Source organism: Arachis hypogaea, chromosome 5 (genome assembly GCF_003086295.3).
Source record: "Arachis hypogaea cultivar Tifrunner chromosome 5, arahy.Tifrunner.gnm2.J5K5, whole genome shotgun sequence".
Taxonomy (NCBI): domain Eukaryota; kingdom Viridiplantae; phylum Streptophyta; class Magnoliopsida; order Fabales; family Fabaceae; genus Arachis; species Arachis hypogaea.
The window spans coordinates 2,217,470-2,245,156 of NC_092040.1; the positions used below are offsets into that span (position 1 = coordinate 2,217,470).

The 27,687-nt window shown below is 35.4% G+C and overlaps 2 protein-coding genes across 5 annotated transcripts; one reads left to right on the forward strand and one right to left on the reverse strand.

The window, feature by feature from the left end:
- Nucleotides 1–9,305: 9,305 nt before the first annotated feature.
- LOC112799902 (disease resistance protein RGA2) lies at nucleotides 9,306–15,942 on the reverse strand. Of its 4 annotated transcripts, none has more exons than XR_011861800.1 (6): nucleotides 15,804–15,942; nucleotides 15,582–15,701; nucleotides 14,964–15,151; nucleotides 10,734–13,959; nucleotides 9,796–9,970; nucleotides 9,306–9,605 (listed from the first exon to the last, which is right to left on the reverse strand). XR_011861800.1 is itself a non-coding variant. In XM_072196232.1 (6 exons), exons 4-5 carry the CDS (start codon nucleotides 13,711–13,713, stop codon nucleotides 9,849–9,851), a joined length of 3,102 nt encoding a protein of 1,033 aa, XP_072052333.1. In that variant the 5' UTR covers nucleotides 13,714–13,959; nucleotides 14,964–15,151; nucleotides 15,582–15,701; nucleotides 15,804–15,942; the 3' UTR covers nucleotides 9,306–9,605; nucleotides 9,818–9,848. The 4 variants fall into 4 exon arrangements, 2 of the variants coding, with proteins under 2 accessions (XP_072052333.1, XP_025697997.2); XM_072196232.1 differs by having other exon boundaries at nucleotides 9,818–9,970; XR_011861799.1 differs by lacking the exons at nucleotides 14,964–15,151; nucleotides 15,582–15,701; nucleotides 15,804–15,942 and having other exon boundaries at nucleotides 10,734–14,212.
- Nucleotides 15,943–24,073: 8,131 nt separating this feature from the next.
- On the forward strand, nucleotides 24,074–25,912 carry LOC112800119 (disease resistance protein RGA2-like). Its single transcript, XM_025842211.3, has one exon. The coding sequence runs from the start codon at nucleotides 24,074–24,076 to the stop codon at nucleotides 25,910–25,912; it is 1,839 nt and encodes a 612-aa protein (XP_025697996.2).
- Nucleotides 25,913–27,687: the final 1,775 nt, after the last annotated feature.

The following is a 27,687-nucleotide window of genomic DNA, read 5'->3' on the forward strand; positions in this document are numbered from 1 at the left end:
CAAGATATCATCGATGAAGACGATAACAAAGCGATCTAAGAAAGGTTTGAAGACTCGATTCATTAAGTCCATGAAAGCTGCAGGCGCATTCGTCAGACCAAAGGACATTACTAAGAACTCATAGTGCCCATAGCGAGTACGAAAAGCAGTTTTTGGAATGTCTTCCTCTTTTATCTTCAATTGATGGTACCCTGAACGCAGGTCGATTTTTGAGAAACAGGTAGCTCCTTGAAGTTGATCAAACAAATCATCAATCCTTGGCAATGGATACTTGTTGCGAACAGTTATCTTATTGAGCTGACGATAATCCACACATAGTCGCATCGTTCCATCCTTCTTCTTTACGAATAGAACAGGAGCTCCCCACGGAGAAGTGCTAGGACGAATGAATCCTTTCTCTAGCATATCTTCCAATTGAACTTTTAATTCTCGTAACTCATTTGGAGCCATACGATAGGGAGGAATGGACACAGGTTGGACTCCCGGAGCTAATTCTATAGAAAACTCAACTTCGCGGTCAGGTGGCATCCCTGGTAGCTCATTAGGGAACACGTCAGGAAATTCTCTAACTTTAGGAACCTGATCAAGACTAGGCACTTCGGCATCAACATCTCTAACAACTGCCAGAAATCCTTGGTTCCCCTTATCCATCAATTGCATAGCACTCATAGATGAGATGATGCTAGCTAAAGTGGGACAGTCATCACCCTTAAAAACAAAAGGTGAGATACCCGGTATGTCAAACATCACAATTTTGGAATAACAGCCCACATCAGCATGACAAGCTGCTAACCAATCCATGCCTAAGATGACATCAATATCTTCCATTGGTTCTAAAAGGATCAAATCAGCTAAGGTCTCAACCGCATTAATTCTAACAATACAAGACCGAAACACGACTCGAACCACCGTGGAGACTCCAAGTGGAGTGCCAACATGAAATGGGTGGGATAACAGTTCAGGTTGTTTATCGAAACGAGATGCAAGATGTGGAGATACATATGAATAATGAGAACCCGTATCAAATAACACTCGAGCATCTAAAGAACAAACTTGTAAAGTACCTGCCACCACAGCATTAGAAGCTTGAGCATCTTGACGTGTCAAAGCATACACACGTGCCTGACCTCTTCCTCTTTGGCTCCCTCCTCTGTTATAAGCCTGACCCCTGCCACCAGCTCCTCTGCCACTAGGACCAGAAGAATTTCCAATAGACATAGCTGAAGATGATGGCATTGGTGTTGTAGGACGTGCAACACTTGGAGCAAAGCCTCCTCTAGGATTTGGACAATCCCTCCTAAGATGACCAGATTGACCACAACCAAAACATGCACCAGTAGCCTTGAAACATATACCGGAATGGTAGATCCCACATTGCTGGCAGTAAGATTTAGTTGGTCTTGTCTGATTAGAACCATGTCCGCTAGATTGAGGGGTGCCCCAAACAAAAGGTCTTGGACTTGAAACACTCATAGGAACAGATCCAGAAGAAGCAACCCCACCGAAAGATGATTGAGGACGAGCTCGATACCCCGAATAACCTTGCTGATTAGTCTGACCATGATGAGACTGAAATCCTCCTGAACTAGCTCCACCAGAAAATTGTCCCTTCATCTTAGGCTTCTTACCAACATCCTTAAAAGCATTTCTCTCTGCTATCCCAGCTTCAATTCCATAAGCAGAGTTTAGGACATCCTTAAAAGACATGCGTCCGACTTCAGGCATAAGAGTAGTGAACATAGGTTCTGCCAATCCACGAACGAAACGACGAACTTTCATCTCTTCTGAATTCACCAAGTACGGAGCACTCTTAGAAAGTCTAGTAAACTCCTTAGCATACTCAGTCACTGTCATGTTTTCTTGCCTTAATCTTTCAAAGGCAATTGCATCTTCTGCTTGCTTGTTAGCTGGATAAAATCGAGCGAGAAACTCTTCAGTGAACTCTTCCCAAGAAGGAGGAGGAAGTCCGGTTGCTTCTTTGCTCTCAAGAAGAGACTCATACCAATATCTTGCCGAACCACGCAAGTTGTAGGATACTAACTCAACAGCCCATTCCTTGGTGCACTTGAGAGCTCGAATAGCTTTCTTTGCGTCCTCTAGATATTGTTGTGGATCTTCATCCAATGAATCTCCATTGAAAGTGGACGAATTCAACTTTAAATACTTCTCAATTGGTGGCTCTTGATCCCCAAACAATTGATGAACTCTATGAGGCTGAGGATTTGGCATACTAGGAATGCCTGCTCCGCCCCTATTTTGATTTGTTAGGGCCTGTAATACCGCATTAAGGGTTTGATTCATTCCCCTTAATTCAGTCGCTAAGTCCGGTTGAGCCTCTCTTACTGCGGGGTTCTCTCCTTCGCGCCTATCAGCTATCCTTTGGCTCCTTGGCCTTTGTCGAAGCGCTCCAAGTGGCGGAGAAACTGCCCTATTGGATTCAGCAGTATCAGGAGCATTAACAGCTCCACCACGTCTTTTCTTAGGTGGCATCTTCCACCTATCGAGTAAATAAAGCAATTGGGTCACCAACGACATATGTATATGGAATTCAAAGAGAATAGGACAGACAGAAGGAATCATGAGAAAAAGGATTGATGACAACTTCCTATAGGCCTCTAGTAACATCACACTTTGTGAAAATGGGCCGGCTTCCATTTGCACAATTGTGATCTTACTAAAGGACACTTGCTCCATATTACACAGGAAAACCTAAAGCTCTGATACCACTTTGTCATGACCCGAACCAAGCCATGACTGGCGCTCAAGGGACAAGTCCCTCAGCAAGCCAAACGATCAAATTCTCAAAAAAACAGACAGAATCTCCTCTGTTTCTAGGACTTTACCAACATAAATATTAACTCCCTGTATTAATAATAAACCTCCATTTCCAAGACAACAACAACAACATACTCCAAATTATATCCACAACCAAATATATCCAAAATGCGCATCATATATATATATATCAAGTTGATAACTAGAGTATATAGTTAAAACCATAAGTCTTACATAACCAAATCATAATCACTACCTAAACAGTTCAAGATTCAAAATAACATAACCCACACGAGGATCCTGCCTGTGACATATGGAGCATTGACATAATCTAAATTTTTTTGAGCAAAGGTTCCATTACATAATTACTTAGCCCTTGGAAAGAAGAAGGGCTCACCAAAATGTCTAAGATCTACTGAGGGGCAGGTGGAATGAAACCGGGAATGACTCCTGTATCTGAAAAACATGGGAATATAATAGGGTGAGTTTTACAACTCAGTGAGCAAACATTACATCTATAACCCACACGAGACAATACAGAGTTTACCTTGAAAATTATATTTCCTTTCAGAAATGAGAAATTTATATTAATTAATTATGCAAACAAAAAGATAGGTAGTTAAGCGGATGAACTGAAATGGGAGTTCTCATTCCAGAAGTCAAATCAAATCAAATATTACACACTTAGGGCGGCTCCACCTCTAAGGGTAGCCCTTTCCTCTAGTGTGCCCGTACGGTATAACAGATCCAACGTGTGGCCTACACGTTGGGCTAACAACGCCCCTGCTAGCTGAGGTCTGAGTTAGATGCATCTAAGTTAACGTCATAACCGCCGTTAACTACGGTTTTCTAGTCAGAGTCTCCCAAACCAATCCAAACCAAATCATTTATAACAAATCTCTAATAATTATAACATATTACTAATTCTTTCATATTAAATCAAAAATATATATATATAAGAATGCATACTAAAATTTAATTAAAATTTAGTAAAGTCAAATAAAAAAAACATGTATACTTTACAAAATATATAAATATCATCTCGTGTGTATTTTTATAAAATTGTGAGTTTCACGAATCATTATTCATTCCAAAAATTCAAAAATCACAATAGTAAAATATCTTCAGACTCCAAAATTAATGATTCAACAAAATATTGATAATAATATATTTAAAAACAATTATAGATATAATATCCACTCACAACTTGATTTCAAAGAACCGGAAGCAACTCTGAGCGCGCCAATGAGCTACCAAATGATGTCCAATAACTCTACAACTCTAAAAATATGACAATAATGATGTTTGTGAGCTACTAACATTGTCAATTAACATAATCTAACTCATCTTGACCAAAAGTCCCAAATTTCCTAATTCTAATAACCCTAAATTCGGATTTATATATACCCATAAATATAGAGATGACAAAATTGGGGATATGGCTAATTATTGAGTCAAAGAGTTACCTTGAAACCTCAATAATAATTGGAACTCAAAGTTGAATGCTTCTTTCACTCATTAAGTTGACATTCCATGATTTGGGGTTTTGAGAAAATGAGATTTTGAATAAATAGAGATAGAGTAGAAAAAGAAAGAAAGGTAAGATGATGAAGATGAGTTTGATAATGGTGTGAAATTGCAAGAAGAGATGAGAAGATGGAAGAGTTGAATGAGAAGAGAAGAAGAAGAGAAGGTTTTAGGTTTTGTTGGAAGGAAATAAAAGAAAGTGAAAGAAAGAAAGGGGGACGGGTCTTCGAAGGAGGGGAGGGGAAATAGGAAAAGAAAATTTAAGTGGGGGCATGTGCCCCCCACGTGCTTTCCTTTCCTTCTTTTTTTTTTTTTTTGGTCATTACAGCTAAGGACGAGATAAAACAGAAAAGTCTCCTCTAAGTCCAGTCAGTTTTAAGCAAGCAAAAAGGGGCTAAGATTCAACCCCCCTTCTCTTAGCCACTAAAACCATCATAATACAATAAATTTATTATACTAATAATTAATTTTGTAATTTATGTAAATTAACTCATTAAAAATTTATATCATTATTATTGCATATTACTTCACTACTGCCATTATTTCAGCGAACATAGGTCTCAACTTTGGATCTCTACAATACAAAAAGAGTATGATATAGTCACACCAAGCATCGGGTGTATTTCATTCATGTAGGTGAAGTATTCTAAAATTTCCTAAAACTTAAACATTTGCAAATAGCCTAAAAGTTTTCTATTAAGTCCACATAAATCTAGAAGTTTTTGATTAAATTCATATAATATACAAATATTCTTCAACCAAGTCTTTTTAAATTATAAATTTTGAAATTAAGTTTGTAACCTATAAAGATATTAAATCTATATTCTTATATTTATTATATTTTACCGTTATAAACAATATAATAATTTTATAACACCAATAATTAATTTATTAATTTCTATAAACTCAATCATTAAATGTAATAAATATCCATATAATAAATGTCATAATAATATTATTAATCATAATAAATTTTACGTTACAAATATTTAAATTATATACTATTTTAACTACTTATATAAGTCTCTAATCACTATTCTTTAAAATAACATCAAATTTACCATAAGAAATTTCTTTCCAAACTATACAACATCTCAAACTTACTAAATGGAGCATCATTCATTGGACAATATAACAAAACATACGTTCGCGTGGTTCGTCTATGGAAAACATTAACACCAAAAAATAAAGAGGAGCCTCTTTTCTTAGAAATGATTATATTAGATGAAAAGGTACAAAATAAACAAATTTATTTTGTTTTTAAATTGAATTTAAAAAATGCTTTAATTATTTTTGTTTTTTATACTTTTAATATTATTTTATAATACTTTATATATAATTGTATTTTAATATCGTTAAAGTTAAACTTCTCTCAATTTGATAATCATTGTTCCTTTTCTAATAATTTAAAAAAATAAACGCAATTATTTTTTTAACTAATTGTTAACAATGATTTACTAACACTAGAGGGAACACCTCTTCATGTAATTGTGAAGAAAAATATGATAAACAAATTCAAACATTTGTTAGAAGAAGAAAAAGTCTATACTATCAAAAATTTGAAAATAGAAGATGCAAATGATTTGTATAGAGCAATTAAAGGTACTATGAAAACAAATTTTTTAATAACTATTGTGAAAGAAATCAAAGATTCAGTTTTGAACATTCTCCAACACTATTTTGAATTTGCATCACTTGAGACATTATCTGACAGAGTGGGTCAAAGACAAATTTTAACAGGTAATTTTATTTTATATTATTTCAATTATTTTTATTAAAAATAATTTATTAAAAAAAATCAACACATTTTTGTTCTTTTTATTTTATTGTAGATGTCATTGAAAAACTGCATGCAATAGGAAAAGAAGAACAAGTAGATGTTAAAGGAAAACCCACAAAAATACGAAGAATGGAATTGATACTCAAAGAGTAAAAAAATATACAACCAATTCATTTTTCATTCAGATATATAGTTATTAACAAAATACTATTAATTTTAGGAACATCATGTTGAAAGTCACGTTGTGGAGAAATCTCTCAAATCAGATAAATAAAGAAATTACAACACAAATCAAGGGCCAAAAAATTATTGCACTCACATCAACATTGGTTAGTGAATATAAAGGTATGATCTTTTTCAAAAAATTTTAATTTATTATTTTTTTTAGTTCAAAGAATTATATTTTATATAATACATTAATTGACACAATACAACACAATCTTATTTTATATAACCTATTATATTATAATATTAGGTGATTATTAGGTTAGCACAACTTCAAGTACAAAAATCTATATCAATCCAGAAATTGAAGAATTCACACAGCTGATTTATGGATATTTCATAACTAATAAGTCTCTCAAAAATTAATTCATTTATTTCTAATTTATATTATTCATTAATTATAGGAACCAACTTCACCAACACCAATATCATCAGACGAAGATCATATACCTATCAAGAGGTTGAGGAAAAAAAAACGATACAAATTCAAGACACATTTTCAGAAGAAGACCATACATGCAAAGAGAGAGCAAACAACATAAAAGAAAGTGCACACAACTCACCAATTTATAAAGAACATGCCTTTATAACAACCTATGACAGAAAGAAGAAAGCAACAACTCTAATAACAACCAATAAAAAAAAAGAGGACGAGTGACACATAAGAAGACCAATTCCATCAATTAAACCAAATACAAAAATCAATTCCAACATCCAAATACTTTGTACTACTATTTCTTTTAAATAAAATACCATTTAAATTTATTTTTAGTTTATACATATTTTATTTAATTCTACAAAACATAATAATTTTTAGTATTTATTATATATTATTATTAATTTACCATCCTGCGCATCGCGCGGGTCACATTCTAGTTGGGGTAAATTCAACTCCTCTTGTTTTCTTTTCTTTTGCCACTGCTTAATGTGTCCCAAGTTCCATGACCCTACGTTCTTGTACTCATGTTTGAAATACTTGACAGAAATAGCCAAATTCAAATGGAATACGAGGAAGCCAGACATATCAATACATCCAGATTTTACTACATTTGACGAAATGGTTGAAGATCTCCATGAGCAGAAGCAAGATTAGTACTCAGATATCACAGGTTTAGCTCATTAATTTGGGAGGAACACAGTACCAAGCTCACTCGCGACCTTCATAATTTATGTGTAAGCAGAAACTTACTTTTGCTTCATTCTGTAACATGAATATTTTCTGTTCAGCCACAGTGAGGCTTTTTCTCTTCTTTTTTCAGTTCAGGATAAGGTGGCAGTATATGCATGCATACATACAATCACACATATTGGAAGAAACCATTTGCTTTTAATTGCACGGAAGCACCAACCAACTCGTATATCTCCCCCTCAATAAAACTTGGCTCTGCTGTGTTTTTGCTAATGTCTTTTGACTTAACATTGTGTTTTAGAATTTTATATTCTGAATATGTTGACCTATTTGTTAATTATTCATGAGTGATACTACATTAGTTTGTAATGGAAACTGTATTGGACAGTTATTTTTATACACTTTATTTGATGGAAAAAAGACTATGTACCATCATAGTATATTGATTCAAACTGGATTCTATTTCTATATATACTATTTTCAGATGGCTTATTGTGGATTTGTGGTTAAAAAAAGTTTCACATAGCTGAATTGCAGGGAAACCTCCAACTAACCCTTTTTCAATTACAAATTGGGGTATTAGGATGCTGACAGTGATGGTGGCTGCAACAATATTTAACACGGCTTAGATCTTTTATGTGTTAGTTTCATTATTGCTATAATCAAAATAGTTACAAGGATTTTAAGCAAACTGAGCTTAGTTGAACAAAGTCTTATTTGGCAAATTATATTGCATGTGAATAGATTTGGCCTTCAATATATAGGAACTTTAAAGCTTGAGCAGTGTATTTGAGCACTGAAAACCAAAACTGTAATCAGATATCTATAATTTATGTAAAACCAAAATTGCAATGTTGCAGAATTGACCGAAAACAAGGGTTTATGAGAAAGAATGCAAACAACGTTTCTAAGGACCAAGAAAAGTGACAATCCTTTGTGATTATTATGTGCCTAAATATTGTTGCAAGCACATAACATTTCATGCCATACATCTATCATCCACTTCATCTACAAGTTATCATGAACAAAATCTGTATAGTAAGTAACACTCAGTATTAGTATTGTGTTATTCTCTTGTAAAGTATTCGAATTCATGTAAAACATAGCATATCATATGCTTCCTGTGAGATTTAAAACTTTGATTTCTTCACGTGAATTATCCTGGATATTACACAACAAAATTAAGATAAACTTTGAGTTTAACGCATTTGAGAGGATTGGCCATACATTGCTCACATCCCTCACATCCTGTTAAGTAATTTGAGAATGAAAGCAACAACATTACCACTCGGATGATTAATTGTGCATTTCAACTCGATCTGTTCGTTATGAGATATTTCTTGTAGAGCTTTGTGGCTATTACCAAAGTAATATTTCTCATAATCATTGTCTAAATAGATATTCTTAACCTTGAAGAATGTATGAAACACAACAACGATAATTCTTCAAATAAATGGAACATTATATATCCCAAATTGGACATCAAACTACTACCATTAATGGCAGTTACAGAAGCTATGGGGGCATAGATTATTTGAAAATTTTAAATATGTGGAACTAAATTATCTACTTATTTTAATAAAGAATAATTTGTCTAATATTCTAAATCAAAAACTAATTTAAAGACCAATTTAAAATATCACTCATTTTCAAACACAATATCAAAGCTTCTTCATCCTTCGTGGTTCATAAAATAATTGGGTGGGTCCCTTCTAATACATCTTTCTAGACTTCTAATTTATGGTCTTATCTCTTTAGCCACTATAAATATCTGATTGCTGAACTCATTCATGTTCCTCTTAGCAAATATCAATGGCTTTGGATTCTCAAACCATATGAATTTCTAACTTCATTATACAAGACTTCTAATTTGTGGTCTATGACATTTATTTTATGTGATTTTTTGGTAATCAAGATAAAAGATAAAACTGTTCGTTCAAAAAAATAACAATGCATCTTAAAAAGGCCAAAGAAGAACAACATCATCGTATTACAAATTTGAAGTCATTGCTACTGAAACTGAATATTGACTCTAATATATCTTACACATACATCAGTTAAAAATCTCTTACCCAAACACCATCCATAAATCATCTCTTGAGCTTTGCCTAAATGGAAGCGGCTGTTGATTCAACATATTTCTGGCAAAAAGGATATCATCCTGTATTCCTGTTGATGTCAAAAAATCATATATCCGTCATAAGAGTTGATTGATTTAAAACAAAACAAAAACAAAATGGAATTTGATCACATTAATAACAGGATGATAAAAATGCAACAGATAAGAGTACTAATATCTATCTGGAGTTCTATTTACAGTTTTACAGAGTGTGAGAGAGCGATGGAATTCAATGCTAACCATTCCATCCAATGTTTCTGACCTCATGATCTGGGTTCAATCATCATCCATTTTCACATTTTGTACCAACAAAAGAGCCTTGAAACCAGATAGTCAAATGTATCATCTTTAGCAAAACGATGACGACGTTGGTCTCTTCTTAGCTGCCACGATCTCCATTTAGATCTGATTTTATCTACGTACATTGATCAAGTTATAGTTATGAGAGGCGAGATACTAATTCACACCAACATAAATTTATCTATTTATAATATATAAAAGCTGATACCAACTCTCTCCACAATGAGTTTAAGCTATCTTTTTTTCGTTAATGATGCCATATCAGCAATTCTAATGACTTGGCAAAAAATAAAATCAACCAATCACTATTTAGTAAAATATTTAAAAAAATTAAAACAAAAAACTCTTATCTATTATTATTTAATTGAAATATCAAGTATTAATTAAATGCAATAAACATACATTAAAAGTGTCATAATAATAATAATTATAAAAAATTTCAGTTACAAATATTCAAATTCTACAACTTATACATATTAAGACTCTTACTACTCTTTATTTCTCAATCTCTCATACTAATTGTCAAAAATTCCTTAAATTTAATATAACATTTTTATGTATTTTCCATTCTCATTCATTTATTTTTTTAATTATTTACAAACAAAAAAATCGCAAGAAAAGACAAAGTGTAGCCATTAATACAAATCAAAAAATGAAAAAAAAATGAAAATGCAGTTTTGTATAACTCTAATATAAATAATATATGTCTTTTTTAAAAATAAATAAATTCAAAATCTATTTATAATATGTTCTCTAAAATATTTTTAACATAACATTTATTAAAATATACTATATAGTATAAATAATTTACCTCTCCGCGCATTGCGCGGTCTCACTCTAGTTAATGGTAAAAAAAGAATAAAGGGATGAATTTATACCAGAAAATGTTTCTTCATGAATGGGAACCAGTTTGAATTGTGGGATGTGAGCAATGGCTTGCCAATCCTGTCCTGTTACTCTGGTGCATCGCTTCTGCAGCTCCTTATGGCACCCATAAATAGATAGCTCACGCAAGTTTCTCAGGTTTCGGAAGCTACTGGGCAGTGACCTTAACCTCACACAGGAGAGTTCTAACTTTTGAAGAGAAGTTATTTCCCCCAACCACTGGGGAATTGAATTTGATTTATATACTTCCAAACTTTGGAGGGAAGGCACATGTTGTAAGCCTTCTGGCAATGTATCACAAGAATAGATGTAAACTCGACGAAGCGAACCTAATTTATTCATGCTACTCGGTAGAGTCACCAGCTTTGGACAAATCATGATATCAAGGCTCTCCAGACGAGTTAGATGTCCCATACCTTCAGACAAGGATCTGAGCTTCTTACACGAATGAATTTTCAAACTTTGGAGAGAACACAGACCTTGCAACACATTCTCCGAAAACGATTCAAGTTCATCACCACCATAAATTTCTAACTTTTGTAGCGAGCTGAGGCTGCTTAATTCATGGGGTAATGCCTTGAGTTTAGGGAAGCCTGAAATGCGGAGGGTCTTGACATGCTGCATATTCTGCCCAATAGCCTCTAGGATGGAAGCCATACCTTCACTATCACTATGATCAGAGTCTGACCCTGTTCCTTCAATCCAAATGTACTCTAGAGATGGAAGGAGTGGCAACTTAATCTTAGGGACACACGAGACCTTTAATTTAGAAAGAACTGGAAGCATTTCTACTCTTTCATCTCGTAACATCCCTTCCAAGTTTGGCAGCTTCAATAAGGTCAGGTACTTCAACGACTTAAAAGCCTTCTGATTCACGCCATCATAAGAGTCATCATCAATGTACTTCACATCTTTCATTCCAGATACATAAAGAACAGTTAAATGTGGTAATTTACCCAGCGGAGGAAGGTGCTTGCAGTTCTTGCAATCATAGAGTATCACCATAACTAAGCTGGAAAGAATTGAAGTATTTTGCATCCAGCTAGGCAACTCTACTCCGCTGTAACCATTCATCCCAAAACTCTTGAGATTGGAGGGAGGCTCAAGGGCTTCAAGTATTCTCTCAGCATTGGCAACACGCCTTGAATCAGAGGAGTCCCATGACAGGTATAAGTTTTCCAACTTCTTCTTAGCACTCAAATTAGCATCTCTAGCATCACCCTCATTTAAGACATTTTCAAGCCCCTTGATGCGTAGTTTGCCTCCAAGCTGTAAATCACGCAACTCTGATAACCCATGCCCTTCCTTTTTATCCACAATAAAAAGATTCAATGTTCTCAAACATTTCAACTCGCCGATATTCGGAGGCATCTCTACTAATGAATGACACTCTTCAATTAGGAGATGTCTAAGATCCTTCAATTGTGTTAAGTGTTTGGGCAAACAAGAAAGATTTAGACAGTCTTCTAACTTCAGAATCTGCAATTTTTGTAACCTCGAAACACATTCAGGCAGTGTTGTGATACCGCTCCTACGCAGATTTAGGTACCTCAAATGCGTTAAACTCTTCAGTGCTGAGAGTTGAGAAGCATTCGTACGTAGTGCACGGAGAGAATTGAATGGTGGCAAACCACAAAGATTGTGATCATCTAATGGAAGAAGATTAATCATACTCCTCAAGGACTCAGCTTTCTTGAAGGGATCCATGTTTACCTCCGCCTCTGGTTTTAAACAAGTGACATGGTGGACCCTTGTAGACAAATTGGTCAAGCTTGCAGACTCATCATAAACTCTGCACTCTTCTCCCATTATAGATTGGGCAAGTTCATGAAATAAATCATGCATCTTGAATGTAGTTCTTCCCAATTCATCAATCTCAACTTCTTGGAAAAATGACCTCTGACATAATTCCTCCCAAGCCTCATTACCAACATCCTCAATCTCCAACCTCCCTTTGGATTTGATCAAGCCATTGGCAATCCAAAGATGAATAAGTTGCTCCTTTTCCATTCGAAAATCTTCGGGGAAAATGGCACAAAAAGCAAAGCATTGTCTTAATGACAACTTCAAATTGAAGTAGCTGATTTTCAAAGCACGTACAATAATAGCATCATCCTCAAGTATGTCCCAAAACTTACTTTCCAATACATTCACCCACTGTATTTCCTCCTTTTTATTGCGCAAAAGGCTTCCAAGTGCTTTAGATGCAAGAGGGGAACCACCACATTTCTTTACAATCTCCTTGCCTATTGCCACAAGCTCTGTGCGCTCCACTTTGTCTGATCCAAATGCATGGTATTTGAACAATAACCAATTGTCATCCTCGGATAATGGTGACAAGCGATGAGCAGGGCATGTTCCCATGACAGATGCAACACTCTCAACTCGGGTAGTAACCAAAACTGCAGCACCTTTTGTTCCACCTCCGCAAAGCAAAACAGACTTCAAGTCCTCCCATTTGTCTGTGCTCCACATATCGTCTAGAACAAGTAAATACCTTTTGCCTAGCAGTATTTCTTGAACTTTGTTTTTCAGTGCTTCTAAAGTAGATAGGTTCGGGTTATGTCCACTTGTAGATTCCACAATGGACTCTAGAATTCTCATGGTATTGAATTCAGTGGAAACACAAACCCAAATTCTCATATGGAAATGTTCAATTACCTTCTTGTCGTTGTAAACCCATCGGACAAGTGTTGTTTTTCCAAGGCCACCCATGCCAACAATTGGATAAACAGAGAGGTCGTTACTGCTATCAGCACTCCTTGAAAGAAACTCCAGAATATTTTCTGTGTCTTGCTCCCTTCCATAGATGTTGTGCTCAGTGATACCAGAACATGTCTGGCGCCATGCTTCATCTTCTTGTTGCCTCTCTGGAACTCTTCCACGCAATTCAAACCTTCTCCTTTCTTCATCAATTTGACGAAACCTGTCAACCATCTCTTTCATCCTCTTACCGATGTCTCGACGAAACATAATTGTCACAGGATCAAGACGAGTTAAGCACTGCTCACTGTGTAGACGATTGGACTCTATTGAACATTCATCTAAGATATCATCAAGCACGTGTGCTGCATCTGAAAGCTTCTGCAGCCAAAGCTTCACAGCACGCTCTCTGATCTGCTTCTCTTCAGCATCTTGGACCACTGCATGGATTGCAGCAAGGTTCCCTGACAGCTCTTGAATCTGAGAGTGGACGCCCCAAAGAGTTGCAAGCTCGTCCTGAACAAAAGCTTGCAAGTTTTCAATCACCATTTGAAGTAGAGATTCAGCCATTTGAAAAGCTAGAACGAATGAAAGCTCAGATATTGGACTGAATGCTATGCACATGCAAGTTGACTATATTATGACACTGGTTTGGTGTTGCAGTAAGAGGAAGGTATATAGATCTACTATTATTAAACTGTGTTTGTGGGAGAATGTGAATGCGTCGAACATGCAAGTTCACAAATTGCAATTTGAATCACTTTAACATAGTTTTGGAATCTCGTGCTCATTACTCCCAAAGAACCAGCCACTAGAAAACAAATTAGAAGAATAAAAAAATGATTGGGGTAGGCCTACGTTTCAAGAACAGAGGCATTTGGTGGGTGGTTGTGACAATTTTTTAGTATTTTTAAGCAGACCTTGGTAAACATAAGTCTTCCATGTGAGTATGCATATATACATATATGATTAGAGGTGAATTCTTACATGCTCCTACCATGTTTGTGTGTTACATGCAATTTTCATCTTTGCCATTAATTCTTGTAATCAAAGATCGGAATGGTTTATTATAAAATTAACACATGTAATTATTAAATTATGTTTAAATTAATTTACAATATCATCCTCCTTGCTTTCCAACTCCAAACCTCCATAAGTCCTGGCCCCCATGACCATTCTCATCAGTCTCAAATTAACAGAAAAGACAAATTCTTTGGAGCTATCAGATCATATCTATTTATTATTTTTTATAAATTAAAAGAGAGAACAAAGTGACCCCTCAAAGCTATTTGCCATTTTATCTCTTCTTGTTGTGCCATCTAAGCCTAATTCTTTACATTCCCGCATTTCCCTTCCTTCCTATTACCTCAATTTAGTATACTACCAAAGACAATATTCACTACAAATGATTACAAAATATAATGTATTCTTTATTTCATGAGTATTAGTTAAACGAATATGAAATTAGCTAAAGTTCCAACGTAGTATGTTGTCTAATAAGGTCAATGGAAAACACACACCAGAGCCACTTTGCTTGAGGGGCAGAATATGAGAAGGTGGTACTTCAATGCAAAACTAACAGCAAAACACTTCTTCAAATATGTGAACTTGAATATGAAAGTTCAAGCAACTTGGGAATCTTGATAGAAGCGGAAACTACTTTCTTCAAGTGTGATTGCATGGACTCATGCCTACGCTGCAACCTCAGCTTCAATGAAAAAAAAAATGAAGAGATTTCTCAGTATGATTGAACATAGAATTTTCAGGTTGTAGAATAAGCCAAAGAGTATCATGCTAAAATGGATGCAAGTTTTATGAACAACGTTGAAGTTCAATTTTGCCATAATTGGTCATAGTAAAGAGGGTTATATGCGTGTGGAAACACAAACTTTATCATTAGTAAAGAATATTTTGATTTGTTTAAAAAGGAAGAGACACATTATTTGAACGAAGTAATGCGAGGAATATACTAGATAATAGATGAATGCTGAATGTAGTTGCTAGTTGAAAACAAATACACAATAAAAACATGTAATTTTGTTTTATAAAACCATGTAAAAAGGGAACAAATGATGTAAGAAATATAAGTGGCACAAAATGTATTAAAAATAGAGAGAGAATGGAGAGATATATAGTACACGGTTGTGATGCTAATCATCTGATGCTTCGTTGCTTGCTACATCTACATGTGCACTTTTGATTCAGAGATCTTCAACAATTTGGTCAAACTCAAATTTTAGAGATCGAGAACGAGTATTCTGCAAGCAAGAAGTGATCAATTATTTGAGAGGCGATTAGAAAAAACACAAATTGAGCAGTGATAAAGAAAGGAACAAAGGAACTGAAATGAATTGATTTACCGCAAAATGCATGTCTCTGTTCCCATGCCATCATCACCACAGCTTGACTCCAATCCTTCAATTACAAGAACCCCCACAGATTGAAGGACTGGCAACTTCAAATTGGGGCTGCATGAAATCGTTAATTCCAAAACAAGTGGGAGCATCTTAACTCCTTCGATGTCTTTTATAGTTTTTTTCTATATTTTTTTTGTTAATTTGAAAATAATAGTTGATTTGGCAAAAATTTAGTGGTTATAAATTTATTATATTGTTTATAACGATAATATATAATAAATATAGGGATATGAATTTAATGTATTTTTTAGTTTCTTTTGTATATTTTTTTTATTTGAAAATAATAGTTGATTTGACAAAAATTTAGTGGTTGATTCTAAAATTTTACCAAATGAGTAATGTTATTGACATGGTATTAGTAGAAAGAGCAAGATGTCTTAAAAATAATATGGGTAAACTTATTCATCTACTCTTATATATTAAAAATAGATAGATAGTTAACCTTTTAGTTTATGCTATTCTAAGTTTTTAATTATATTTATAAAATTATTATTAAAAAATTTTGATTTGATTAAAATAATTGATTTATTATAGTTGAATAATTATTTTTATAAAGTTTATAGCTTAAAAATTTTACATAAGACTAAATATAATATATTTGATAAAACTTTTATAATATTTTAGAATATTTGATTTACTTGAATATATACTTTTGAAGCATTGAAGTATTTGTTAGCATTCACTTATTTTGAAATTGTGAAATATGTACTTATGATTTAAAAAGATTTTTGATAAAAATTTATTATCTGATTTAATTTGATTAGATACCTTGTATATTTGAAAGATTAAATATTTATTGTATTTAAAATTATATGTTTTGAATTGATTTGGGAGGTTCGGATTAAAAAATCGTAGTTAACGACGGTTAAGACGTTAACTTAGATGCAACTGACTCAAACTTCAGCTAGCAGGGATGTTGCTAACCTAACGTATAGGCCACACATTAAATCTGTTATTTCGTTAGGACACACAAGAAGAAAAGGTTACCCATAGAAGTGGAGCCATCCAAGTGTAGACTTTTAATTTGATTTCTGTATGAGAACTTTTTTATTTATATAATTTATTATTTTAACTAAAATTATCTTATAATAATGTTTACGTGGTCTTATGTGAATTATAGATATACTGTCTAGTCATTGAATTACAAAACTCATTTCGTTTTTCTAAAAATATTTCTCCGAAATCAATATTTGATTATGTGAACCTTTCTATTCAAGAGTAATGATCTACAATGAGTATCTATTCTTTGTTGAGTTATTAGACGTCATCTGCTCTATATGTCACGGGCAGAATTCATCTATATTTATTTATTTTATTTTTATTTGATAAAAATATATAATTATTCTTTCTAGAACCGTAAATTTAGCAAAAATATTTGTTATCTTCTTATTTATTTTGTATTCGAATCTGTCAAGCTTGTTAGGAGACTATTTCTTTGAGCGTCAGTGATGGCTCATTTTGGCCTATGACATTTGGCCTCGAAACTTTAAAGCTTGAGCAGTGTATTGAGCACTGAAAACCAAAACAATCAGATATGTATAATTTATGTAAAACCAAAATTGCAATGATGCAGCATTGACTGAAAACAAGGGTTTAAGAGAAAGAATGCAAACAATGTTTCTAAGGACCAAGAAAAGTGACAATGCTTTGTGATTGTTATGTGCCTAAATATTGTTGCAAGTACATAACATTTCATGCCATACATCTATCATCCACTTCATCTACAAGTTATCATAAACAAAATCTGTATAGTAACACATCCGATCACTAAATTAACCCAGTATTTATACTAAACATTGCGTACAACATCTTCTCAACTCTCTCGCATCTGAGGTAGTTGAATATTTATGATAGTTACATTACAATGTTGCCAAAATGTGTTTCTAAGCTGCAGAAATTGCAAATTCTAAAGCTAGAATATTGTCGCTATCTTACTTGTCTGCCCAAACACTTGGCAAAGATGAAAGATCTCAGACATCTCATAATTGAAGGATGTTGGTCATTAGTATCAATGCCTCCGAAAATGGGGGAGTTGAAACATCTAAAAACACTGAATATTTTTATTGTGGATTCAAAAGCCAATCATGGCTTAGCTGTGCATTTGTTTTCAATCAGCAACCCCAATTATATCTATTACCAGCCTCTGCACAATCTTCTATTCCCGCAAAATAAAACTAAAGATCTAAATTTTCACACCAATATATTTCAAGCTATTGTTCACTATTTGAGATTGAAAGCAGCAACATTAGCACAATCTTGGGGTTTCTCTGGGCTTCTTTATGTAAGTATTCATTTTTTCTTTGGTATATTCTTCACATTACTTTGCTCAAATATTGTCTCTCTTCCATTTTTAGTCATGGCAAAATATTCTTTGCTATCATAAGGCTTGTGTTTCCATTCTTTTCTATGATCAGGCAAAATTGAACTTCAAAGTTGTTCATAAAAACTTCCAATCTTTTGATGGAAGGGGGACTATATTCTATTCCATCAATTTTCTCAAAAATTCAATTCAATTTCATCTCTTCAAAGTTTCCAAACACACACACTATGAGTTTTCTCAAAAAAAAAAAAAAAACACACACACACACACACAAATTTTGTTGATGAAATCATTAAAATACAAAAACTTTACTTTTTTCTATTTCTTGTTTTTGTTTTACTCCTTTAAGAAGAGAAATATAACTCGTTCCTCACATTGCATTGCGTGCCCTCTTAGAAGCCATGCACAAAAATCTTTTTTCAAGTAATGCTGCAAGTTTAAACATTCCTCTTAAGTACATTCTCGCTTCTTTACTGTTAGATAAGACAATGTATGAGACCATTTTTAAAGTAGGTTGCATAGGAGATAAGAGTCTTCTCCCAACAACCCAAATTTAAGGACATGTGTGTACCATATATTTGTCTAAAAAAGTACAAACCTAATACTATTATAATATCCTTTTGGTGATTTATTGAAACAATGAAAACTCATTGGCTGGTTGTTTGAAAAGTAAGCTTGGAATCGGAAAATATTGAAATTAGTGTCCTAGGCTCCTAGATTCTGCAAAGTATTCACATGTTTGCAAGGGAGTAGTTCCAAGAACTCTGATTAAAAAACTGAGTAATTTAGTCTCTAACTAGTACTTGATTAATTGAGTAATATCAAAGTTGCATATTGGAAGTAGTGTCCTAGCTGGCTTGCACGTTTTCAAAAGTTCAAAACTAGAAAGAATTAGAAAAATGCTACAACTGAGTTTCATATTCTAGCATACAACAACACACCTGCAATCAAATCATACCAAACTAGTATCTAAACTTTGATTTGTACTCTGCAAATGGCAACCGATGCTTTGCTTGGAATTCTCATTGGAAACTTGAACACTTTTGTCAACAACGAGATAGCAGCACTTTCGGGTGTTGACTCACAGATCCAAGAGCTGTCTGATAATCTTGAGGCAATCCGTGCATTGTTCCAAGATGCTGCAGAGGAGCAATTTACAAGCCATGCCATGAAGGACTGGCTGAAGAAGCTTTCCGATGCTGCGCATGTGTTGGAAGATATCTTAGAAGATTGTTCAATGGAATCCAACCGTCTTCAAAGTGAAGGGTGGTTAGCCCGCTTCCATCCCAAGACTATTTTGTTTCGTCATGCTATCAGCAAGAGGATGGAAGACATGGTCAAGAGGTTCCAGAGCATTGATGATGAGAGGAGAAGGTATCAGCTGCCTCTGGCTTTCAGAAAGAGGCAACAAGAAGATGATGATCCGCGACAAACTAGTTCTGCCATCACTGATCAGCACCAGATGTATGGAAGAGATGAAGAAAAAGACAAGATTGTAGAGTTTCTCACAAAGCACGCCAGTAGCATTGATCGCCTCTCTGTGTATCCTGTTGTTGGTATGGGAGGTCTTGGCAAAACAACACTTGCTCGATGGTGTTAGAATATTTGTTAGAATATTATAATTAGAGTAACAAATCACAGGACATCAGAGACAATCAAGGAAAATCAATTATATTTATTTAGAATACTTTCTATATTTAGTTTCCTAAAATTCTATATTAAGAGAGTGATTGTAAACAAAAATATACAAGAAAATAAATTGAAAACCTTTTCTTGCTTCCCTCTCTGTTACCTTTTCTTGTGTCTAACCTTTCCTAACCCTCGATACCATCTCAAGATGGTATCAGAGCCTGGTTCCGATCCAGGGACCTGTGGGTTATGGGCCCACCACGCTTCCGCTAAACAAAGAAGACAAAAGCCACCTCCATTGTACTCATTGCGGCATGAAGAAACACACCAAGGAGACTTGCTTCAAAATTGTGGGTTATCCCGAATGGTGAGAAGATCCCAAACCAAAAAATCGCAAGGCCGCCACCATAGTGGGCACTCCACAGACCGCCAGCAGCAATGGTGATGACGCAGCAAGAGAGGAAGAAACAAAATCAGCAGTTGTTCATGGAAAAGCTGCAGCCGCTCATGGAGGTAACAGAAGAGAAGAGGCGGCGCATAAGGGAGAAGGAAATGGAAGTTCAGAAGAGAATGGGAACCCTAATGGGTCTCCTAAGCAAAATGGCCCACTAAAATGGGAAGCCCAAATTCCTTCTCCCTATGACCCAGCCGAAAGCCCAAAATCTTTTAAAATATCCCAATCAGAAAAATATACCAGCCCAGAAAAATCTGATCAGTGGATTTTTGATTGTGGGGCCACTGACACCATAACTCATGATCCTCATGATTTTAATAGCCTCTCTACACCTGTTAAAACCCATATTGAAACGGCCAGTGGAGAATTAATTGCGGTTCAAGGAGAAGGCTCCATTGTCTTTTCAAAAAAATTAAAATTAAAAAATTGTCTCTATGTCCCTGCACTGTCATCAAAGTTACTTTCTGTAAGTCACGTTACAAAGGAACTAAATTGTGTGGTTCTCATGTTCTCTACTTTTTGCCTTTTACAGGACATTCTTACGAAGGAGATCATTGGGCGTGGTACTGAACGTGGAGGTCTTTATTACGTTAATGAGGTTGTTCACAAGGGACATGCCATGCTTGCTCAAGGAACAGTTACGAGGCAACTCTGGTTATGGCACAGACGCTTGGGACATCCTTCCTTTGGGTACCTTAAGATTTTATTCCCTAGTTTATTTACTGGTAACACTGAGCCCATCAAATGTGAAACTTGCATTCAGGCAAAGAATCATAGAGTTACTTTTTTCCCTAGCAACACTAGAGTCAATTCTGTTTTTTCATTAGTGCACTCTGATGTGTGGGGTCCAGCTCCTAATTCTCATAATAATCAATTTCAGTATTTTGTGTTATTTGTGGATGATTTTTCTCGCATGACGTGGGTATATTTTCTAAAACACAAATCTGAAGTACCCGACAAATTCTATGCATTCTATCAAATGATTCTCACTCAGTTTGATAAAAAAATTCAAGTACTTAGATCAGATAATGGTGGTGAATTTGTGAACAAATCGATGCAAGAGTTTTTTAGAGAAAAAGGGTTAATTCATCAAACTTCCTGTCCAAACACACCCCAACAGAATGGTGTGGCAGAACGAAAAAATCGTAAATTACTGGAGATGACTCGGGCCATGATTTTTGATGCAAAGGTTCCGACACGTTTGTGGCCTGAAGCTGTTGCTACCTCAGCCTATCTTCTGAACAGGTTACCCTCTCAGACCCTCAACCACAAAACACCCCTACAGATCCTAGCTACTCAATCTGACATCCCTCCTGTCCAGATGTTACCACCACGAGTTTTTGGGTGCTCTGTGTTCGTCCATATACCCAGAGCTAACCGAACTAAATTTGACCCATGTGCCGAGAAATGTGTCTTTGTTGGGTATGCTACGCATCAAAAGGGGTATCGATGTTATAACCCAATCACTCATCGTGTACATGTAACTATGGATTGTGATTTTTTGGAATCAGAATATTTTTTCAGCAGCCAACTTGCTGTTCAGGGGGAGAAAACTAGTAGTGAACCACCAAGTTGGTTGGTTAATCTGAGTTGCCAAGAAACTGTTCCAAAAGAGCAAGTAGATGGAGCCAACGAGCATGCCTCTATTAACGAAGAAGAGACCAACACCACCAATGAGCATCCTTCTGAGAATGTCCAACAAGAGGTAAGTGACCTTCACTTTGCTGAGTCTTCTCCTGTTATGAATGAAGTCACTAACAATGACAGGTTAGAATCAGAACCAGAACCTTTCACACTTCCGCCGCGAAGAAACAGAAGGGTACCACCTGTCCGATATTCTCCAGAACATGTTCCTCGAAATTTAAAGTATCCTATAAAGACAACCAGAGAAGGAGTGGTAGACATTGCAAGAGCTTTCCTTACCTCCCTTCTAGCTGAAGACATTCCCAGAACAATTCAGGAAGCCAATAAGAAGGGTGAATGGCGAAAAGCTATGAAAACAGAGATGGAGGCTCTTGTAAAAAATGGAACTTGGGAGAGATGCATCTTACCAGCAGGGAAGAAACCAGTCGGGTGTCGATGGGTCTTCACCATTAAACACAAAGCAGATGGCACCATTGAGCGATATAAGGCAAGGTTGGTGGCAAAAGGCTATACACAGACATATGGCATTGACTACTCAGAAACTTTCTCACCAGTTGCAAAGATTGACACCATCAGAGTACTATTTTCAATAGCAGCAAATGAAAACTGGCCACTCCATCAGTTTGATGTCAAAAATGCCTTTTTACATGGGGATCTGAAAGAAGAAGTATGCATGGAAGCTCCTCCAGGGTTCTCTGAAGATTTCCAAAGAAATGAAGTTTGCAGATTGAAGAAAGCACTTTATGGGCTTAAGCAGTCTCCACGTGCTTGGTTCGGAAGGTTTACCGTGGCCATGAAAAGGTATGGGTACAAACAAAGCAACTCTGACCATACTTTATTCTTGAAAAGAAAAGGAGATATGATCACGTGCCTAATAATATATGTGGATGACATGATCATAACCGGAAGTGATTTGAAAGAAATCGCAAAACTGAGGAATAACTTGTTCAGAGAATTTGAGATGAAGGATTAAGGAGGACTAAAGTACTTCTTGGGAATAGAGGTTCTTCGCTCCAACAAAGGGATCTTTATTTCTCAGAGAAAGTACATCATGGATTTACTTGCAGAAACAGGGATGGTCGATTGTAAGCCAGCAGATACTCCTATGCAAGTTAACCACGGTTTAAAGTTTGAGGAAGGGGCTAATCTAGCAGATAAAGAGAGGTACCAACGGTTAGTTGGGAAATTGATTTATCTGTCACACACTCGACCAGACATAGCATATGCAGTGGGGGTGATAAGTCAGTTTATGCACCAACCTCAAGAGGATCATATGGATGCTGCCATGAGAATTGTTCGGTACTTGAAGGGGACACCAGGAAATGGGATCATGTTCCAAAAGAATGGGCACTTAAACATTGAGGCTTACACTGATGCTGATTGGGCTGGTAATCCAAATGACAGGAGATCTACATCGGGCTATTTTTCTCTTGTGGGAGGTAACCTGGTGACATGGAGGAGTAAGAAGCAGAAAGTAGTTGCTCTTTCCAGTGCTGAAGCTGAATTTCGGGGAATTGCCAAAGGTATAACTGAAGTTTTATGGATCAAAAAACTGATGACTGAGATTGGTTTTCCACCACAACTACCAAGTCAATTAAAGTGTGATAATAAGGCAGCAATCAGTATCTCAGAGAATCCTGTGCAACATGACAGAACTAAGCACGTTGAAGTTGATAGACACTTCATTAAGGAGAAGATTGAGGATGGCAGTGTTGAGCTTCCGTTTGTAAGGTCAGAAGACCAGTTGGCAGACATCCTCACCAAAGCCGTTGCAGGCAGAGCATTTACCCGTGTCCTTAACAAGCTAAGCATTGGTGATCCCACTGCTCACCTTGAGGGGGAGTGTTAGAATATTTGTTAGAATATTATAATTAGAGTAACAAATCACAGGACATCAGAGACAATCAAGGAAAATCAATTATATTTATTTAGAATACTTTCTATATTTAGTTTCCTAAAATTCTATATTAAGAGAGTGATTGTAAACAAAAATATACAAGAAAATAAATTGAAAACCTTTTCTTGCTTCCCTCTCTGTTACCTTTTCTTGTGTCTAACCTTTCCTAACCCTCGATACCATCTCAAGAGATGGGTCTTCAATGACGAGAGGGTGATCCAGCATTTTGATTTGAGAATTTGGGTTTGTGTTTCACAAACTTCAATATGATGAGAATTCTACAGTCCATTGTAGAATCCTCCACCGGAGTGAACCCAAACCTCTCCACTTTAGAAGCAATGCAAAACAAAGTTCAACAAGTGTTGCTGGACAAACGGTGTTTGCTTGTTCTAGATGATGTGTGGGACAATATCAAATGGGAGGACTTGAAGTCTGTGCTGAATTCTAGAGGTAGTGAAACCAAAGGTGTTTCAATTTTGGTCACAACACGTGATCAGATTGTTGCATCTGCCATGGAAACATGCCCTACTCATCACTTACAGCCATTACCTAAGGATGAGAATTGGTCATTGTTCACACACTATGCATTTGGTCCAAACAAGGAGCAGCCTGCAAAGCTGGTGGAGATTGGCAAGGAAATCGTCAGAAGATGTGTGGGTAATCCCCTTGCATCCAAAGTTGTTGGAAGCCTTTTGCGTAATAAAAAAGAGGAAAAAGAATGCCTCAATGTGTTGGAAAGTAAGTTTTGGGACATTGATGGTGTCATGGGTGCTTTGAGACTAAGTTATTTTCATTTGAAGCCATCATCACGGCAATGCTTTTGTTTTTGTGCTCTCTATCCTGAAGATTTTCGAATCTCAAAGGAACAGCTAATTCATCTTTGGATGGCCAATGGACTTATTAAATCCAAAGGACATTTGGAGGTTGAAGATGTTGGTAACCAGCAATGGGAGGAGCTGCTCCAAAGATCATTTTTTCAAGAAGTATCGATTGACAAGTATGGAAACACCACCTTCAAGATCCATGACTTATTCCTTGATCTTGCCCACTCCATAGTGGGAGAAGAGTATAAAGCTTATGATGAGTCTGCAAGCTTGACCAATTTGTCAAGAAGGGTCCACCATGTAAGTTACTCTGGCTTGCCTGAGTTAAATCAGAATACCTTGAAGAATATTGAGTCCTTGAGGACTTTTATTGATCTTGATCCAGCAATTAGCAATACCCTCTTCGGATATCCAGCATTGGTTTTGTGTAAAGTGCAGTTATGTAATTCTCTCCGAGCATTGCGTACAAGATCTTCTCAACTCTCAGCACTGAAAAGTTTAACACATTTGAGGTACATGAATATTTACAATAGTTACATTACAAAGTTGCCAAAATGTGTTTCTAGGATGCAGAAATTGCAAATTCTAAAGCTAGAACAATGCTATTATCTTACTTGTCTGTCCAAACACATATTGAAGCTGAAGGATCTCAGGCATCTCTTAATTGAAGGATGTCGGTCATTAGTAGAAATGCCTCCAAAAATGAGGGAGTTGAAACAACTGAAAACACTGAATATTTTTATTGTGGATTCAAAAGCCAAACATGACTTAGCAGAGTTACATGATTTACAGCTTGGTGGAAGACTACACATTAAAGGTCTCAAGAATGTCCAAAGCGAACATGATGCTAGAGAGGCTAATTTGATGAGTAAGAAGGAGCTGAGTTATTTATATTTGTCTTGGAATTCTGATTCTAATTCTAATTCATTATGCATTAGTTCGGAGAGAGTACTTGAAGCCCTTGAGCCTCCCCCTAATCTCAAGAATTTTGGGATTAATGGTTATAGGGGATCACAATTCCCTGGTTGGGTGAGAAATACTGGCATCTTTTCAAGCTTAGTTAATGTTATACTATTTGATTGCAACAACTGTGAGCAGATTCCTCCACTCGGTAAATTACCACATTTAGAAAGTCTTTATGTATCTGGTATGAAAGACGTGAAGTACATTGATGAAGACTCGTATGATGGAGTGGAGGAGAAGGTGGCCTTTAAGTCCCTAAAGGAGCTGACTTTGATAGAGTTGCCAAAGTTAGAGAGGATTGTAAGGGACGAAGGATTGTAAGGGACTTTGACTCAGATATCACATGTTTAGCTCATTAATTTGGGAGGAACACAGTACCAAACTCACTCGCGGCCTTCACATGTAAAAGCATAAACTTACTTTTGCTTCATTCTGTAAGATGAATATTTTCTGTTCAGCCACAGTGAGGCTTTTTCTCTTCTTTTTTCAGTTCAGTATAAGGTGGCAGTATATGCATGCATACATATTGGAAGAAACCTTTTGCTGTTAATTGCACGCAAGCACCAACCAACTCATATTCTCCCCCTCAACAAAACTTGGCTTATGTTGACCTATTTGTTAATTATTTATGAGTGGTTCTACATTAGTTTGTGATCGAAACTGCATTGGACAGTTATTTTTATACACTTTATTTGATGGAAAAAAGACTAGGGTTCCTAAAACACTGTAATATGTACCATCATAGTATATTGATTCAAATTGGATTCTATTTCTATATATACTATATTCAGATGGGTTATTGTGGATTTGTGGTCAAGAAAAGTTTCACATAGCTGAATTGCAGGGAAACCTCCAACTAACCATTTTTCAATTACAAATTGGGGTATTAGGATGCTGACAGTGATGGTGGCTAACACGGCTTAGATCTTTTATGTGTTAGTTTCATTATTGCTATAATCAAAATAGTTACAAGGATTTTAAGCAAACTGAGCTTAGTTGAACAAAGTCTTATTCGGCAAATTAAATTGCATGTGAATAGATTTGGCCTTCAATATATAAGAACTTTAAAGCTTGAGCAGTGTATTTGAGCACTCAAAACCAAAACTGCAATCAGATATCTATAATTTATGTAAAACCAAAATTGCAATGATGCATAATTGACTGAAAACAAGGGTTTATGAGAAAGAATGCAAACAAAATTTTCATATACATAATTGACAATACTTTGTGATTATTATGTGCCTAAATATTGTTGCAAGTACATAACATTTCATGCCATACATCTATCATCCACTTCATCTACAAGTTATCATGAACAAAATCTGTATAGTAAGTAACACTCAGTATTAGTATTGTGTTATTCTCTTGTAAAGTATTCGAATTCATGTAAACCATAGCATATCATATGCTTCCTGTGAGATTATAAACTTTGATTTCTTCACGTGAATTATCCTGAATATTACACAACAAAATGAAGATAAAAGAAGAAAGGGAGAAAGAGGAGTTTCCGATACATTTGATGCCAAATAAAGAATATATGTATATGAAAATTTTCTATATAACTTAAAAAAAATCAGATTATTGTTACCAAATCTTCATTTTGATATAAATTTGAACTTGACTGATTCTTGGTTTTCAACTTTGTCACAGAATGAATCAATCATCAATCATCAATCTTTGTTTGAGAATGCCTTCTGAATTCGTTTCCATGCATTGCGTACAAGATCTTTTCAACTCTCAGCACTCAAGAGTTTAACGCATTTGAGAGGATTGGCCATACATTGCTCACATCCCTCACATCCTGTTAAGTAATTTGAGAATGAAAGCAACAACATTACCACTCAGATGATTAATTGTGCATTTCAATTGGACATTGGTTATGAGTTATGACTGAAGCATGTGACTGTGTTCCGTTTCTATTCATTTTTGATAAATTTGAGCCAGACTGATATTCTTGGTTATTGATTTATGACAATGAATCAAAGTAGTAGAATGTTGAATTTAATATTAAGATCTGACAAAACCACATGCTTGCAGGAACTAGTTATAAGCCTAACTATAGAGAAATTTTCACTAACCTTGTCTATTTTTATTAT